Source organism: Typha angustifolia, chromosome 15 (assembly GCF_048772165.1).
Source record: "Typha angustifolia cultivar Huaian chromosome 15, ASM4877216v1, whole genome shotgun sequence".
Classification (NCBI taxonomy): domain Eukaryota; kingdom Viridiplantae; phylum Streptophyta; class Magnoliopsida; order Poales; family Typhaceae; genus Typha; species Typha angustifolia.
The window spans coordinates 5,591,846-5,609,591 of NC_133253.1; the positions used below are offsets into that span (position 1 = coordinate 5,591,846).

Here is a 17,746-nt window from a genome sequence, read left to right on the forward strand (position 1 = left end):
GTAGAATTGCGCTCTATAAATTTTTGTTCTTGGGTCCCTCAATCCAAGGAATTCAGAAATTTTGTTAGTCATCTTTCCTTGTATAATTTATTATTAGATTGCATAATTTGATCTTGTTACGATCCTAAATGATTCTACTATCGGGTAGACTAATCATGAATCTTGAAAATTGGAGGTTAACTAAGATCCGATACTACTACCAATCTGATGATGTTAATTGGGGCCATAGTTGGCAAGTATCTCATCCATTTACAGCTATCCAACCTCATAATTTTCTCCTCCCATTGATTTCTTTCACGAGTCACAACTCATAAGGCTGGCCTTTAAATCTACCATTAGAGATTCTACCAGTCGTCTATCAATGTCCCATTTTTCTTTTTTTCTTTATATATATATATATACTTAGAATTGATCGTAATCTCCTGTAAAATTATGTTAACCTAACATTCAAAATACCCGAGTTCACACCAAACAAACTAACGCTTCAATTAGGCTCTTTTTTATGTTTCCGTTGGTATAAATCCGCGATCCGATTCTCCTATTCGTATCACATTGACAAATAGCAGTACAAATAAAATACATCGATAATATCGCGCATCAGATTTGTATCCGTATTAAAACAAATACTGTTTACCAAATGCGTTGGCGTTGCCAAGTGACCCCAACTGCAGGAAAATTCCTGCAACCGAGGTCGCAGCGAGTCTTGCTCCGTAGATAGTCCATCTATAATAGTAAGCATGAAATCCTCCATTTGATACTTTCCATCGATTTTCAACAAAAAAAATAAAATTAAAAATTGATACTTTCCATCTCTCGCCACCTCCAGCTGCTCGTTTAGACTTTTGTAGGTGTTTTTGATAGGGATTGAGTCTGAAATGTTGCACAACTATAGGGACTGTGATGATAAATTTCCTATTAACAAGAAGAAATATTCTATATAAGCCAACCATGAAGCATATAGGGTTCCGACCTCAGAAAGAAGTCCCCTCCCAGTATAGTGGCGATGATGGACATCACAGCCGCAAAGTTTGTTCTCCTCGTCGTAGCCACCTTGTCTCTCCTCCTCGGCCAATCGCAAAGCCAGCACGCGCCACTCGCACCGAAGGGCGAATGGAAGCTCCTGAAGCGCAGCATCGGGATCTCGGCCATGCACATGGCCCTTCTCCCCAGCGGACACGTGGCGGCCTTCGACCGCACGGACTTCGGTCGGTCCCTCCTCCCGTTACCCCCCGGTAAGCCCTGCCGGTCTCAGCCACCGGACTGCTCCGCCCACTCCATCCTCTTCGACCCCCGCACGCGCGCTGGGCGCGCCCTTACGCTCCTCACCGACACCTTCTGCTCCTCCGGCGCCCTCTCCCCCGGTGGCACCCTCATCCAGACCGGCGGCGACCGGCGCGGTAACCGCACCGTGAGGTACCTCCGCCCCTGCCCCACCTGCGACTGGCTCGAGCACGACAACGCGCTCCTCACGCCCCGCTGGTACGCCTCCGACCAGGCGCTTCCCGACGGCCGCGTCATCGTCCTCGGCGGCCAAGGCGCCTTTAACTACGAGTTCGTGCCCAAGCACTCCGAGTCGGACCACAAACTCTTTGACCTGCCCTTCTTGGAGCAAACCAAGGATAAGTGGGGGAATAACCTATACCCATTCCTCCACTTATCCCCCGATGGCTATCTATTCGTGTTCGCCAACACCAAATCTATCTTGCTCGACTACGTGAACAATAGAGTCGTCAAATACTACCCGGATATGCCCGGTGGCGTCTCACGTAATTATCCGAGCACGGGCTCGTCCGTTCTACTCCCGTTGCAACTGAAGACCAGTGGTCATGGAGATGTTAAAGCTGAGGTTTTTATCTGCGGCGGCGCTAAGCCGGGGGTGATGGAAATGGCCAAGAAGAAGATATACTGGCCAGCTTCGCCGTCGTGCGGGCGGCTCGTGATAACCGACGCGTCGCCGGAGTGGGAGATGGAGACGATGCCGATGCGGAGAATAATGGGAGACATGGTGCTGCTGCCGACTGGCGACGTGTTGATTATTAACGGCGCAGCGTACGGGTCCGCCGGGTGGTACGACGGGAGGGTGCCGGTAAGGTGGCCAGTTATCTATCGGAAAGACGTTCGTCGTTTCGAGGTGCTGAGGGCGTCGGCAATTCCTCGGATGTACCACTCCTCGGCCCTCTTGTTGCCGGACGCGAGGGTTTTGGTCGGCGGGAGTAACCCGAACCCCTGGTATAATTTCTCCGGCGTGCCGTTCCCGACGGAGCTGAGCTTGGAGGCTTTCTCGCCACCGTATTTGTGGGTTGACGGAGTCCGGGCTCATCGGCCCAGGATCACCGGGATAGAGCCCGGGACTGAAGTAGGGTACGGCGAGTGGTTATCCGTCTGCTTCAATGTGAAGACGGAGCACGTGAAGGTTGAGGAGAAGGTGCAGGTGACGATGGTGGCTCCAGCGTTCGCCACGCACTCCTTCTCAATGAACCAGAGGGTGTTAGAGCTTGACTTCGGCCGAGTGCGGCGTGTTCGTGGAAAGGGCCACGTGGTGGAAGGGTTCTCGCCGGCGAACTCGGCGCTGGCGCCGCCAGGGTATTACATGCTCTTCGTGGTTTACGGTGGGGTGCCCAGCCATGCAAAATGGGTTCAGATTAGTTGATGGATATTAAAGTTTGTTCTTTTCCGAATTCATGCATGCAATTTGATGATAAACATCAGTTCGATGAAGTATTGAAGTCTAGTTCAAGTCCATCGTGATCTTCGATTTCTTAAAAAAAAATAGTTGACCAAAGTTGTCTAAATCTATATGTTAATATATTATAGGGCGTCGGCGTTGCTTAGCTCTGGCCCTTTGTTATTTGTCTAAGGTTTTAAGTGTTAAATCTCTTGCAGTGCATGGCTAACACTTGTTTGGAGATTGTCTAGAAATATCTCATCGTCTCTAATTGTATGTTAACGTGCATTATTGAAAACTTTTATATCACTAGCATTAAATCCATTAACTTTCAAAGTTGAACTCTAAATTAAATCTCCCACATGAAGTACGTGGCATGCACGAATTACAATGCTATTCAAGGTTTTTTTATTTATTTTAAACTTACTCTTGTTTTCCAAACAGACATGCTACGTTTGGCATATAGTTTCTTGAAGGTGAAGCTCAAAGTGGGTCAACGCGTTTCCTCCTACCACTTGAAGGAAAGAACACACTGCAGAGAATCACATCTCAAATTATATTTTTAGGTGCTTACTCCCCCCCTCCCCTTCATTGTCCCAAAGACTGCCAAGCAAGTAGCATGCCATTTTGGTGCCTTGGATGAATGTGCTGTTGAAAGTAGCCAACTATTAAGGAAGCAGTCTCCATATAAGTTCAAATAGTACTAACTAAATGCATCAAGTGAATGAATAACATTCACTGAAATGAACCGAGAACTTTGATAGAAATGCAAGGTTTCTATGTTGGACAAACTTAAAAGAGAAAGGAAAAGAATATAAGTAGATACCTAGCACCAAGGAACAGCTCATCCCCAAGCATAGCCATCCTAAATTTATTGAGACAGAATGGCCCAGCCATTAATATTGATCACTAGGCTGCTTACATTGATTAGATAGTGGATTCCAGATCATTTGAGAAACAAGGATTTCCATATGCATTGCAAAATTACTTTTCTTCAGTGGAAGTAAATCTTCACTGTCAGAACAAGAAAAAATAAAACAAAGAAAAGAAACACATCAATTGGGATTCTTTATTCAGACTAATAGTACTTGTACAGTTGTACTATAGTTGATCTATTTCTCTGTTTCTTTGTGCCTGATCGCCTAGATGCTAAATAAACCACAGAGATCAGCAAAGCTTCACAATGACTATCAAATTGTAGTCTTCATTCCTGATCAAATATAATTTCTTCTTGTAAGACTATTAGAAGAAAATTGCATGCAAAAGCCATCATAGAGTACACAAATCAATATCTTGATTTTGCACACAAGTCATACTTGAATGTATTAATACTTTTCCACAGAATACTAGCAAAACAAATAAATGGATAATATGATCAGCTCAATGATTTAATGTGATTATTTGTTCGTTATTAGTGAAGCCATCATCATGTCTGGTTTTGGGGAGTTCTCAGTAACATTGATTTCTCAAGTATAGCTACATCAAGAATTCTTAAACAGATGACTGACAAATATATACAAGTTTGATTAATAACTTCATAATACAACATTTAATATAAGATATCCACTGGGATTGCACTCAGTTGACAGTTGGAAAATTGGAAAGTCGACTTTCCTTTAGTGCTCTGTCTTCACTTTTACATCTCCATTGGGTAAAATGGTCTGTGACTGTGCCTGTCGTTTTGATTCCTGTGAGAAAACACAGCAAAATGAGTAGCATGAAACCTCTGCTCTGAAACCAAAAGTGCATTCTCATGTCACACAATATTATGTTTAAGTGACAGGATCATTCAATTTCCTGAACTACACATGAGACCAGCCAGCAATTTAATACTTTTCATGCTGAGCTTACAGTGTATAAAGATAGGATACATAGTCAGAAAACTAAAGGAATAAAATATTAGCATCATATTTTTCCAATGGCATGGAAAGTTCCAAATATACTGTTGAAATTGTCGACAATAAAGCAAACAGCAGAATGAGAAATTCATCGCTGTTCCATTACAGATTAATGCACTATCAGGCAACTGACAAAGTACTGCTATTTATTATATCTGCAGTAGTAGCTATTTTTTGAGGAAACTTTCAGAGATGTTCCGATTACCATAACTGAGATAGAGTTAGTAAACTTGTATGAGATAGAGCTAGTAAACTTGTACAGAGTTACAGAGTCAGTAGGCAGCTTGCAACATGAGTTGAAATGCTCCGAGTAATATTCCATTGTAGAGCAATAATTCTGCCAGCAACGTTTTGTGCATAAACACTAAACCACACCAGCATTCTACATGTGACATATGCAACACTAAGTTCTGAGAGGAAGAGCAGGTTTTGTGGATGCGAGGAAACAATTCTACCCAGGGTGTGAAGTTGTGCTCTGGGTGTGATTATGATATGTATTGCATGCGATGTACATGTATGACACTGCTTCATACATTGAAACTTCTGTCCTATGTAGATATTTTTTTACAGAAAACTAGGGAATCACATGCTGGACAATTGAACAGGAGTTAGCAGGCAAAAGGTTTATACATCACCTCATACTTCGGTGTAAGGACTGACAAAAATTCATTTATATATGACATTGCATATTGCTAAAAGAAAGACTGAGCATTGTATCTTCTAAATTAATAATTGCTCCAAGAATCATATATTAAGAAGATTCAAACTTACAGCAGCAGAAGTTGCACGTATCTCCCTATACGTTTCCACCTCATCAGGAAAAGCTTGTTCAAGCTCCTCCAGGAGGTGCTTTCGCAAGCTCTGCGGCAGTTAAGAGACAAATAAAACAATCATTAATAAAATAAGTAACCCAAATAAGAGCATGTTGAAAATGGTAATGTATGAAAAAACAACTGAGATCTAAAAGATGTATGGAAATTAAATTTCTCTATGACATGACTTATGGAATCTTTCTGCCCCACAAACTAATAACTTAGGCACATTAAAACAATAGATAAAATACATCTAATATGTCAGAACTAGCAATAAAGAAAAGAGGCCACACATAATCAAGAGAAAAGAGCAAGAACAACAATTTTAAGGGCCTATTTAAAGTTCATATTAGAATATGGTAATTTAATGACAATCAATTTGATAACTAACCGAATGAATCAAGTATTGTGAGTATGAGATGGTAAAAAGTTAAAGTGAAGATACTCAAATATGTAGAGATACCTAATGCCTCAGTGTTCACATAGCTATCCATTCATATTCCATCCCAAGTATGCTAAGCTATATGTGACTTATTAAGTCATAGGTGCGACAATTATGCACCTCATGGAGTGGCCTTGAGTACATTCACCTCCACCCATTGCTAGCGGATTAGGGAGAACATGGAATATAGCAAGAACAATTTTTCTTTTTCCCATCAAGCAGGTTTTCTTGGGGAAAATAAATATCTCGTAAGGTTTTTTGCACGTGAAAATGTGGAAATATATACCCTTCGTGAATAACCTATACAAATTTGAAATGCGATTCAACTGTCTCAACGTCCTCTTTCTATCATTCCCCTTAAGATATTTTGCTTTCACTTATAATAAACTCTAAACAATATTCTTCAATTCAAGTAATTTGCCAAAAGATATACCTTGAAAGCATCAGTCTTCCCTTTGGTGATCTGGTTCTTAGCAATGCAGCTATTGAGCACATCCCTCGTGAATTCATCAGGATTCTTGCCATCATCAATCAAGCTATAAACCAGGCAAACCACAATTCATCATCAATCCACCCCGAAAAGACAATGAATCAGAGGAAAAATGAAGGAGCTTTCCAATGGAGCCAAATCAGCCACTCACTTGACAACTTCCATAGGTACTTGGATGTTGCAATTCTCCGCCAGCTTCTGCATCGAGTCGAGCTCTTCAACCAGAGCGTTCCTGGTGTCAAAAAAGTAAAAAGAGAGAAAAAAAAACTAGAAATCAGATCAAAGCGGGAAGGGAGAAGAGGAGAGAGGATAGAGAAGGGAAAAGTTACAGGCGGTGGAGGAGGGGGAGTTGAGAGGCAGCGTTGAAGGAGGAGACGGTGAGGTAGAGCTGGTGTAGGAGACCTAGGGTTTTCTGGACCGAATTGGTGACTCGTGCAAGGTTCTGCTTCGCATCGTCCTGGGAGTCAGAGGCGGCGCCCGCGGATGAGGATAGGCCGCCGTTACCGGCTGCAGCTGCGGCTGAGGAGTTCGGAGGAGACGGATCCATTAGGGTTTCTCAAGCATGTGGTCGCCGCGAAGAGGCGAGAAAGTGGAAGGGCGACTGCCAAGGTTGTTTTTTATTTCACACCCTGTATTATGAACTTATTGCGTTCCAGTCCTTGCAATATTTATAATTTCGATATCGAGTAGGTTAAAAGCATATAATATATACACGAATATGCCTTAGCAGAAACAATGCCATGTAGGGGTGAAAACGGGTTGGATTAACTCCGCCCCGACCCCTATCCGACCCGACTCGGATCGGATAAAAAATTTCTATTTGACTCGGATCGAATAAAAAATTTCTATCCGACTCGGATTCGGATTCGGATACAGATAGAATTTTTGAAAAAAATTCCGATACGGATTCGGATACGGATCGAATAAATTTTTCGGATTCGGATACGGATATCGGATATCCGTTTACCCGCATATTTTTTTTTAAATGATTTACAGTTTTTAGTTTGCTTATTTAAATAGTAAGTATTAATATTATTATTAATAATACATTATATATTATTTATAGAGATTAATTTCTCTAATTTTATATATTTGACATACAAAAAAATTATTTGTTGTAAAACTCTTAATAATTTTATGTTAATTATATTTAAATAAAATATTATAATTATTTTAAATTTAATCAATATCCGTTTAAGATCCGATTCTTTATCCGAAAATTATCCGTATCCGTTTAATTAGGATATGGTTTAAATTTTACTATCTGTCCAATATCCGTATCCGAATTCGAACTAAAAATACGGATCCGGATATGGATTGAGCACTATCCCATCCGTTTTCACCTCTAATACCATGGGTCAAGATTTTGCACCTTTGATGCTCCCGCATCCTTAGAGGATATGTTTATTTTTCAACAATACAAGATAAATTAACTTTGTCTAATTAAGGTTGTCTTTTCATGTTTATACTTTAATTACGTTTTATAATCTTCCTTTATCTATTTTCCACTCTGTTGTACCACCCCAATTAATGGCCAACCAATCAATTAATCTAGTAGCTCAAAAATTGAATGGAGAAAAGAAGAGATTCAAACCATAACTCTGGCAATTAACACTCAACTTGCACAACACCAGCAATGTTTACATCTGATCTTTTCTTATTTCACAACAAAAAAGTACTCTGAAACAAAGAGTGAATCATATATCGAATTAAGATTGGATGCCTTAATTCTGACCTTCATTAAGTAATTATAATCTTTGAATGGGTCATATCAGCTGTTAATACCTACTTCTTCATCTCTTCATACTCCGCCTCAGGGGCCTGTTCACCACCCTGAGATTCACCGGGTGAAGATCCGCCGGATCCCTTGGACATATGCTCGCCGATCTTTGAGACGGCTTTATTCGCTGCATCAAGTTTTGCCTTTATGTTGTCAGCGCTTTCTCCTGCCATCTCTTTGCGAAGATCTGCCACTGCCGCCTCGATCTCTGAAGCCACCTCAGCAGGAATCTTATCTCTGTATTCACTTAAGCTCTTCTCGATACTGTATATAGTGGTGTCTGCAGTATTCCTGATATCAATCAGAGCTTTCCTCTCCTGATCCTTCTGTGCGTGCAGCTCAGCCTCCTTGACCATCTTCTCAATCTCATCCTCTGAAAGACCGCCTGACGAACGAATTGTAATCTGCTGCTCCTTGCCGGTGCCCTTGTCTTTTGCGGAGACAGTCACTATTCCGTTGGCATCGATATCAAATGTGACCTCAATCTGCGGCATGCCTCTTGGTGCGGGTGGGATACCCACAAGCTCAAATTCACCCAAGAGCTTGTTATCTGTAGCCATTTCACGCTCACCTTGCAGCACTCGAACACCAACCTGAGTCTGGTTGTCGGCTGCAGTAGAAAATACCTGAAATGCAGAAGCACCGTGAATGCTTGGTTCTGTAGCAGATCAAACAATAACGAAAATGCATCATTATGCAACAATGCGAATAAAATTATTTCTGGAAATGAGCCTGGATGCCTAAATCCCCATAGACAAAAGCAAAGTCAACAAATGACTTATCCTGCAGCATCAACAGACATTAAATAACTCTCTTTCTTAATAAATCAAAACTGCGCTCAGCTGATCCACTTTGAAAAACAGACATTAAGCCATTGGCTTCTTCTTTGGCAACAGACAACAGAGGTAAAAGAATAAGAAAATTGCATTTCCAGCTGATGCTCATTTACAATAGAGGCAGCATTGCTACACAAGATGGACAAACTACCAAACATCTAAACTTTCTGTTAATCTGAGTCTTACACACGCACATAGATCCACACAGCTAAACATATACATATATATATATACACACACACACAATGTGACTGTGTAGGGATTAATTCTTTAACATATACATATATATACACACACATATACATATATATACACACACAGATATATAAATCTTTAACAAAAGATTTGACACATATAAAACAACTGAGAAAACCTCAGGATTCAAAAGATCTTAAGGATTAATTCTAAAATTCTATTGTCCTTCATGGCCTTTGTGGATTAGTCAGAAATAAGAGATGCTAGATTGAAAACGAGAAAAATACAACTTTAACATATTCCCACATAACTATAGTGAAAGAGTTTACCTGACTTTTTTTTGTGGGAATGGTAGTATTCCTGTTGATTAATCTTGTGAAAATACCACCAAGGGTCTCTATACCAAGTGATAGGGGGGTGACATCTAAAAGGAGCAGCTCTTTGACATCTCCACGAAGAATGCCACCTTGAATAGCAGCTCCCATTGCAACAGCTTCATCTGGATTCACACCCTTGCTTGGACTCTTACCGAAGATTTCAGTTACCACTTCCTGAACTTTCGGAACCCTTGTCATCCCACCAACAAGAAGAACCTCATCAACTTCCTTAATTGTTATGCCAGCATCCTTCAAACAGCTTTTACATGGGTTTACAGTCCTTTCGATCAAGTGACTCACGAGAGCCTCAAACTTTGATCTTGTAAGAGTAATATTCAGATGCTTAGCTCCTGAAGCATCAGCAGTTATGAATGGTAAATTAATCTCAGTCTGCGAAGTCGATGAGAGTTCAATCTTGGCCTTTTCAGCTGCTTCCCGTAACCTCTGAAGTGCCAGCCTGTCCTTTGAAAGATCTATAGCTTCTGTTCTCTTAAACTCACTCACCAAGAACTCTAATAGAGCATTATCAAAATCCTCGCCACCCAAAAAGGTATCCCCATTTGTTGCTTTGACCTGAAGAACAAAAATCACATCATGTTAATACTAAATAAGGATAATAGGAGCTTCTAAGGAGCAAAATATGTACCTCAAATACACCATTTGATATCTCTAAGATCGAAACATCAAAAGTTCCACCTCCAAGATCAAATACGGCAATGAGACCCTCCTTATTATTTGCTCCATATGAAAGTGCAGCGGCAGTTGGTTCATTAATTATTCTTTGCACATCCAGGCCAGCAATTCTCCCTGCATCCTTTGTGGCTTGTCTCTGAGCATCATTAAAATATGCTGGAACTGTTATTACTGCCTTCAAAACAGTCTTTCCAAGGTAAGATTCTGCAGTTTCCTTCATCTTGGTCAAAACAAATGCACCAATCTGACTAGGCGAGTACTGCTGACCATTTGCTTCAACCCAAGCATCTCCATTAGGAGCTTTGACTATCTTGTAGGGGACCATTTTCATCTCCTTCTGTGTCTGGGGATCATCGAAACGTCGACCAATTAATCTTTTGGTTCCAAAAAGGGTATTTGTTGGATTGGTCACTGCCTGACGCTTAGCTGGAGTGCCAACAAGGAGTTCCCCTTTCTGATTAAAAGCTAAAACTGATGGCGTAGTACGGGCTCCTTCAGAGTTCTCTATAACCTTCGCATTCTGAAAGTTTTATTGGCAAAGAGAAGGTTGCACATGAGCAAAAGTAGAAGTATCTCACAAAACAACTCAATCAGAATCTGAAAGAAGTCAAGAGCTATAACCTTTCCCTCCATCACAGACACACAAGAATTAGTAGTTCCTAAATCAATTCCGATCACATCATTTCCAGCTGGTTTTGAACTGGGAATAGAAAAAATTATAGCTTAAACAGATAGAACTTATACCTCAACCCAAAACAAATAAATTTAAAACTAAATCAGAGATGATACCTAAATGATCTAATGAGGCTTGCCCATTTATTACCCAACGGAGAAGTATATGGTCCTCTTGCATTACCAGACAACTGCATAAACAAACAAAGAAGCAGGAGATTCATTTCAGCAAATCAGAATGAGAACCAATTAGCTCTGTGAAAATATGGTGAACTAGTTAGATGACTATTTTGTGTTGTCATATCATGACTTGCATCACCTGGAGGAGAACAAATTATGCATGTGGAGAACAGCAAATATATGTGCAATAGACAACATTCAAAACAGCCATTATGGATGTGAATAGTGCACTAGGTAAGTTAAGTTTTTTTCTGTAGAGAAAATTTTGAGAAGAGATAGTATGACTACTTGCTTCATAGGTCAGCAGAGTACCACTAATACATGCCTCCCAATTTGTTCATGGCGTAGTACTTTGAACTGAAAAAAAGAAGGGACTAAATTTATATCGTACTGTGGCAGCACAACAACCTCTTCAACAAACAGCCCAACTAAACCTTTCCTCGGCCAGCACTTCTAAGCTAAGGTTTGCTTCAACATGGTATCATCTAAGAAAACCGACAAATGAATTTCACTTCCGGGGGCACAGAGGGCTATTAATAAATTAAAGTAATGTCTACTAATTTTCCAAATACCAACAAAAACATTGTTCTCCACTCTGCAACCCCCTCATGCCCCTAGCTCTGACATAACAGACAAGCCTTACAGATCAAAAGGATCATTTACGACTTTCATCCTCCCTCTCCTTGTATTACAAAGACCCCAAATTGATCTAGGTGTAAGGAAGAAATGGGGGCAAGAAACCTTCATAAATATTAACACCAGCCCATACTGTTGACAAAGTAAGAATTTGCAGGTCACGTCGATTGTTCTTCTTGAGTGCAGAGTACCTCAAACAAAATTTCAACTAAACAAATAAGAAATCCGACATTAAAGAAACGAAAGACCAACAAAACTATCACTTTTCCTGGCCATGAAGAAATACTCATCACCGCCCAGTCATAGAATCAGTTTAAATATCTCAGCTAAAATTTACAACCGTACTACCTCCATGGAACGAATAATCAAACAGAAGCTGGATCAGAATTATCAGAAACAATAAATGAAGAGAAAATCCAAGCTTTGACTAAGATAAAGCAAAGTCGAAATGGAAACAAGTGCTACGAGAAACCAGATACGATTCAACCCGGAGAAAGAGAAGGGCTTACCGATCCGAGGGTAGAAGAGAGAGAGGAAGAAAGCTCTCGCCGCCTCAAGGAGCGGAGCAGCACGGAAGTCGCCATTTCCACCCTCACGTTCCCAAGGAGGAGGAGGAGGAGGAGGAGAAGGTTTAGGGTTTTAGAAATGGAAGCTTGGACTTGGTCTCTTGTCGCCTAATATTTCGCAATCCGCCGCCAGGATCCGAACTGGATCGGCCCATTGGGATGGTCATATATTGTCTTTTGGGCCTAATATTTTGCCTCTATTCTCTTTATTGTCTTAAAAGTTAAATCTATTTAATAGATTAAAAAAAAATTTATTTAGTTTTATTGAATACTAACGCAATGTTGATACGGGAAATCAAACCATGACCTCCTGTCGTAAATTGGTAAGATTAATCAAATTATTTTAAATATAACAAGATTATCTATCTTCTGACATTAATTAATTACATCTGATTTGGTAAATTAGAAGGTTGCTGCTATTATTTGCTGTTAATTATTGTATTATGGTTACAGTATGATTGCCACTGTTAAATAAACTTGCTTAGCCTCTGCTTGCTCAACATAATTAACCGTGTTAGCTCAAAGGACGAGATGAGTTCTACCAAAACATCTCCTCTGCAAGCTGAGTTGGAGTGAGTAGTTTTCTTAAGAAAAGTGAGAATTTAATAATGTCCTAATTCGACTCTATACTATCACAAATTAAAATATTAATTTTTCGTAAGTAAAACGATAGGTGTTATTAAAAATTCGACTGAGTACCATTATCTCATTGACCCAAGTTAGAGTATTAGTTATTTGACACAGCAAGCTAGATCATCAAAAATGTCACCGAATTCTTCAACCGTGTTGTAATCACCTCTCAAAATTTTCATTCAATTAAACAGATGACCCAGCTAGATGTGAAAGAACTCACCCCATCCTGGAGTATCGTTCAGATTGCTTTTATTATGTCAAGCAAATCAATCACAAAACTTCTGCACCGAAAATTTTTATGGATACGACTGCAGTTTACAGTTTTACAGTCCACATATTTCAACTAAAAAGGATTGGAAAACATGCATGGAGAGGAAAGCAAACTCCATCATGCTCGATGGAAGGAAATAACTGAAGCTATTGGTCTAAGCCTCTAAGGCCATTTGGTGAATTCCAGCACTTTTAAGACTATATCAAATCCGGTTGGAATCTGCCACACAAACAGTGCAACATTCAGTGCGTTCAAAGCGATGTGCAGATTCCTTGCGTTCTCGTTCCCCTTCTGCATGGCCGGAACAAGAGCTGCTGCCGCGGCCCACAGCACCGTGATAGCTACGACAGAATCAAAAGACGACGACCAGAGTCAAATATATAATGAGAAGAGAGAGAGGCGCGAAGTAGAATACTAACGGCCTCGTTGTCTGCCACACGCTCACTGGTGACGTGGCGAGAGAGGCAGCGTTAGAAATTCTTTTGTCCTATCCAATGCCTTGGATGGGATCCAAAAGTACTTACCAGTGCCAGCGAAAAGGTGTGGCCCAGGGAAGAGCTTCCCGGTTCGGAGCCACGTGTTCAATCCGCCACCAACCGACTCGAACACCCCGAACCCTAGCAGTATCGATCCGGCGTTGAAGTGCCGATCCCGATACGATCCCTTGAGCAGCTCCTTCCTCTCCTGCACACCCAATTTTAAGTTTAAATTGCACGCGATACATAACTATTTCAGATATTTGGAATTTGATAGATTGCAGCCAATGAATGGCTTCCAAGCCACCTCGGTGAGCTGCTGGATCTTTGCCTCGATCGGCGACACCGTCGCCGGTGGCGGCGGCGGCGCCGCCTCCGATGCCGCTCCGGCGGCGACGGCGGCTTGCGCCGGAGCTTTGACCTGCTTCTTGAGCTCGCTGATCTCTTCCTGGATCGTCCTCACGCGCCTCCATTGCCAGCCCAAGTAGCCCGCCCAGATCGTGTACAAGAACAGGCCACCCATCACCAGCGGGTGCACCAGCGCTAACGTGCGCCCCTCCAAGATCCCGAACTCGCCTCCCGCCGCCATCGCGTCCTTCGGTCCGAGAATTAACGCTAGATAATTAGAGAGGAAGACGACGACGACGTAGTAAGAGGAGGAAGAGAGAAGGTTAGTGCGCTCACCTGGGGATTGAGGAGGAGCGGAAGGGAGAGGGCGGCGGCGGCGGAGGAGATGGAGACGGGGGAGCATTTGGGGAGTAATTGGAGAGGGGAGAACTGTGAGGGTTTTGCGAGCTTGGAGGAAGGGATTGGGTTGGGGAGGAGGTTGAGGAGGCCGAGCGTGGCGGCGGAGGCGGCCATGGCGTTTTCCTTTTTCCTCCTTACTCTCTTTGGGTCTCTCTTTTAATTGTGTTTTGCTTTCTCTCTCTTGGAGAGAGGGGATAGGGAATGAAGGGATGTGTGGCTTCTTGGGGGAGTGAGTTGGCTCTCTTGCTTGTTTGTAGTATACTGTTAACATGCTATGCGTATAAATAAATATCTTCTAAATAGTAAATACTCTACAAATTAAAGGCCACGTAGACACGTAGTTAGCTCTCTTGCTTTTTTGTAGTGTAGTGCTAATATGCTATGCTTATATATATATATATCTTCTGAATATTCTACAAATAAAGGTCACCTAGTAATATCCTGATCATCAATAATAATAATTATGAGATAGATAGAGAACTATTATATTTTAAACATGAATGCTTCACACACTAGTAAACCGGTATTTTTTTTTTGAAAAATAAAATAAAACGGTAAGTTGTGAGATTTGATATTGATTGGTTGCCAACCTATTTGACAATTTCATCCACCATCAGTCAGTTTCCCTTTTAGTTTATCTGCACAATCTTTGTAATCAATGATTTTTTTGTCTGTTGAGAGAGGTGGGTTATGCCCAGTTATATTTATTAAAATATTTGTGATCAATGTTTTAAGTTACCTTCGGTAGATAAAGCATCACTTGTCCTATGTTCTCACCCAGACCCTTTTGGATTTTGCTCGTTGGCGTCCAAAGCAACATTGTCATTGATATTAAAAAAAAAAGGAGAAAGAAAGGGTAGTATTAAGGTTAATTTGTCATTTTCCAGGAAGATTTATATGTATGATACTATGTTATGAAGAGATAAAAAAAAAAAAGAATCATATTTATCAGTGATAATATGTAAGTTGCTTGGTACATGATAAGGTTTATTTTGTCAAACCTGTTGCATTTGATTAAAAATGAAGATTTCGAACCAATTGTCCATGAGAAACAATGTTGCTCCTTGCACAGGCTGCATAAAAACACTTTGTCACTATTTCTCGTTCTTCTTGTTATGAACATCAAAAGAAACTCTCAGGATAAATGAAGGGCACTTGGATCATTAAGAAAGTACCTGGAGTGTCATACAAACAGTAGACAAGTATTTCGCATATAATCCTGTTTGTTTAGTACAAGCAGCAAGTGCTCCAGTTGATTTTTTAACAAGAAATAAGTAGGTCAGACAGCTTGTTATTATTCATACTGTTCAAGAATAAGGAAACAACCTGAACCTATATTCTCAAGCCTTCATTTTGTGTGATCAAAACATTAACAATTCAAAACAGTCCTTACAAATTCATCGTATATAACTTGAAGCCACAACAAAATGGTGAATCTTTTCCACTGCCATCCAATTTGGTATGCTGAGCTACAAGGCCAGCATATAGAAGAAAGAAGGATACTAGACTACAACCATAGAAGACAACCAACAGATGCAAGACCTGTTAGGTAGTGTTGCTCAGGCTTGAACTAGAGAAACTAAACGCAGGAAAGCTTAGAAGCTCAAATAGGCTAAATTGCAAGCATCACCGCAATGAAACAATAGTTAATCAAATTCCACAGAGTAGACTTAATATATACTGAGTCGAAAAAGTTCATAAAGATCTACGCTATCTAAGTCCAAGAAGGGGGACAAATAGTAGTAAAGATTTGGAAGACCTTTTGGGCCTTCTGCTATACATCAAGATCAAGTAATCTTGTTTGTGATCTATGCAATGAACATATAACTAATGATTCTAGACCATGCGATTGATCTATATATCACAACATATGATATTTTCTAGCCAATGCAAGCCATCAGAAGAAAATTTTATCTTGACGAACTTCCTGTTTCCATAACACGAAATGTCAAAATGTACGGATTGCAGCATAAATATAAGCTCTACATTCTTCCGAATGATGGAAAAAAACGAATATGACAAGAATTTAACTTACGCTATCTGCATCAGTAGTTGCACAAATGTCTACTTTCTCATAGGGAAAGGACTCAAAAATCTCATCTTGAAGCAAAAGTCTAGTGCAATAGCAGCAGCGAAAAATATAAGAGTACTCTCGGCAACATGAACTGCCCCATCGACAGAAAGCGATATGAGGCTATCAGTGTCCAGTTCCAAAGCCTTCCCAACATCCACTGCAGCAAGACCTGCAAATGATTTAAGAACAAAAGTAACATAGTCAGGTTATGTTTGGAATTGTTCTTGTTTTCTTATCTTGCTGTTTGAGCAATCAATACCTCTGACAAAACCAAATGCTGCCGCTGCCCCTGTTTTGAGATGAACATCGTCTATGTCTCTTCTTACTGCGTAGCGGAAGGTAACACCAAACAAAGCACAACTAATGAATACTGCAAACGACTCCAGAAGCAATTGCGGAATAGAGGTGGCTTGATAGAAGGAGACGGGTAAACTAGCAATCGACCCAGCTATAGCAGAGACCACTCCAGCTTTAGCAGACTCCAATCTCTCTCTATCTCTATCAATCTCTTCAACCGAACCATCTCCAAATCCGCCACCATCAATTTTAGAAGAGAGAGACCGCTGTGCTTCCTCAACCATCGCTCTAGCCTCCACCAACTCTCTTTGGGTTTCCGCAATCTTGGAGAAGAGCAGATAGTGTTTACAACTGGTTAAGGAAAAAGATCAAACAGGAGGTGGGGAAGAAGAGAGAGGGGAAAACCCACCTCGGATTGCTTCTTCTCGAGCTGGCGCACATAGGACCTCGCCTTCGAGGCCTCAGCTTCTTGCTTCTCTATGTCAGCGAGCGCTTCTCTCGCCCTCTCCACTCTCTGAGACGCTTCCTCCAGACCCTCCATGAGGTCTCGGTTCTCCTCCCGCTTGAGGAGCTCGTCCACCATGGAGGAGACGACGCCCTCGGCACGTGAGTCGCCGGAGGAGGAGCGCGTGCATCGCAGGCGGAGGAAGCGGGGAGTAGAGCGGATGGTGGGGTGAGGGAGAGGAGAAGTGAGGAGTTTTGGAAGAGGAGAGCGGGGAGTGAGGAGGAGAGTGGTAGCCATGGATGATATCTTCGATGGGTTCCTGGATCTCCACTGGCTCCCTCTCAGGTCTCAGCCAGAAGTCAAGAGGATTTTACTCTTTTAAACCTTTTGGAATTCTTTTATTCTCCTTTCCTTCAATTTTTTATTTTGGTTGCGAGAGATATTTTAGTATTAACTAGATTTTTCATATAGCAGTTAAATTTATGAGGGATCGTATTGCAAATACCCTATTGCAATATCTCTATATTGTGGATATCCCCGCATTATTATTCATTTTATTTG

At 41.2% G+C, this 17,746-nt stretch overlaps 5 protein-coding genes across 7 annotated transcripts; 1 reads left to right on the forward strand and 4 right to left on the reverse strand.

Moving 5' to 3' along the window:
* The first annotated feature begins 987 nt into the window (after nucleotides 1–987).
* Nucleotides 988–2,911, forward strand: LOC140779279 (aldehyde oxidase GLOX1-like). The gene has a single exon (XM_073124292.1). It carries the CDS (start codon nucleotides 1,004–1,006, stop codon nucleotides 2,648–2,650), a length of 1,647 nt encoding a protein of 548 aa, XP_072980393.1. The 5' UTR covers nucleotides 988–1,003; the 3' UTR covers nucleotides 2,651–2,911.
* A 1,119-nt stretch (nucleotides 2,912–4,030) lies between these two features.
* On the reverse strand, nucleotides 4,031–6,939 carry LOC140778344 (mediator of RNA polymerase II transcription subunit 10b). The gene is made up of 5 exons (XM_073123009.1): nucleotides 6,637–6,939; nucleotides 6,459–6,539; nucleotides 6,251–6,353; nucleotides 5,335–5,424; nucleotides 4,031–4,353 (listed from the first exon to the last, which is right to left on the reverse strand). The coding sequence occupies exons 1-5, from the start codon at nucleotides 6,852–6,854 to the stop codon at nucleotides 4,282–4,284; spliced, it is 564 nt and encodes a 187-aa protein (XP_072979110.1). The 5' UTR covers nucleotides 6,855–6,939; the 3' UTR covers nucleotides 4,031–4,281.
* Nucleotides 6,940–7,891: 952 nt separating this feature from the next.
* Nucleotides 7,892–12,340, reverse strand: LOC140778423 (heat shock 70 kDa protein, mitochondrial-like). Its single transcript, XM_073123123.1, has 6 exons — nucleotides 12,186–12,340; nucleotides 10,978–11,051; nucleotides 10,810–10,888; nucleotides 10,142–10,708; nucleotides 9,448–10,068; nucleotides 7,892–8,713 (listed from the first exon to the last, which is right to left on the reverse strand). Exons 1-6 carry the CDS (start codon nucleotides 12,258–12,260, stop codon nucleotides 8,093–8,095), a joined length of 2,037 nt encoding a protein of 678 aa, XP_072979224.1. The 5' UTR covers nucleotides 12,261–12,340; the 3' UTR covers nucleotides 7,892–8,092.
* Nucleotides 12,341–13,082: 742 nt separating this feature from the next.
* LOC140777805 (uncharacterized) lies at nucleotides 13,083–14,485 on the reverse strand. The gene is made up of 4 exons (XM_073122161.1): nucleotides 14,307–14,485; nucleotides 13,930–14,217; nucleotides 13,671–13,830; nucleotides 13,083–13,487 (listed from the first exon to the last, which is right to left on the reverse strand). Exons 1-4 carry the CDS (start codon nucleotides 14,481–14,483, stop codon nucleotides 13,309–13,311), a joined length of 804 nt encoding a protein of 267 aa, XP_072978262.1. The 5' UTR covers nucleotides 14,484–14,485; the 3' UTR covers nucleotides 13,083–13,308.
* A 9-nt stretch (nucleotides 14,486–14,494) lies between these two features.
* Nucleotides 14,495–17,552, reverse strand: LOC140777804 (uncharacterized). 3 transcript variants are annotated; one of them, XR_012107095.1, is made up of 5 exons: nucleotides 17,150–17,552; nucleotides 16,703–17,063; nucleotides 16,405–16,612; nucleotides 15,371–15,442; nucleotides 14,495–14,630 (listed from the first exon to the last, which is right to left on the reverse strand). XR_012107095.1 is itself a non-coding variant. In XM_073122160.1 (4 exons), exons 1-3 carry the CDS (start codon nucleotides 17,480–17,482, stop codon nucleotides 16,434–16,436), a joined length of 873 nt encoding a protein of 290 aa, XP_072978261.1. In that variant the 5' UTR covers nucleotides 17,483–17,552; the 3' UTR covers nucleotides 14,629–15,442; nucleotides 16,405–16,433. The 3 variants fall into 3 exon arrangements, 2 of the variants coding, with proteins under 2 accessions (XP_072978261.1, XP_072978260.1); XM_073122160.1 differs by having other exon boundaries at nucleotides 14,629–15,442; XM_073122159.1 differs by lacking the exons at nucleotides 14,495–14,630; nucleotides 15,371–15,442 and adding an exon at nucleotides 16,169–16,296.
* Between the last annotated feature and the right edge of the window lie 194 nt (nucleotides 17,553–17,746).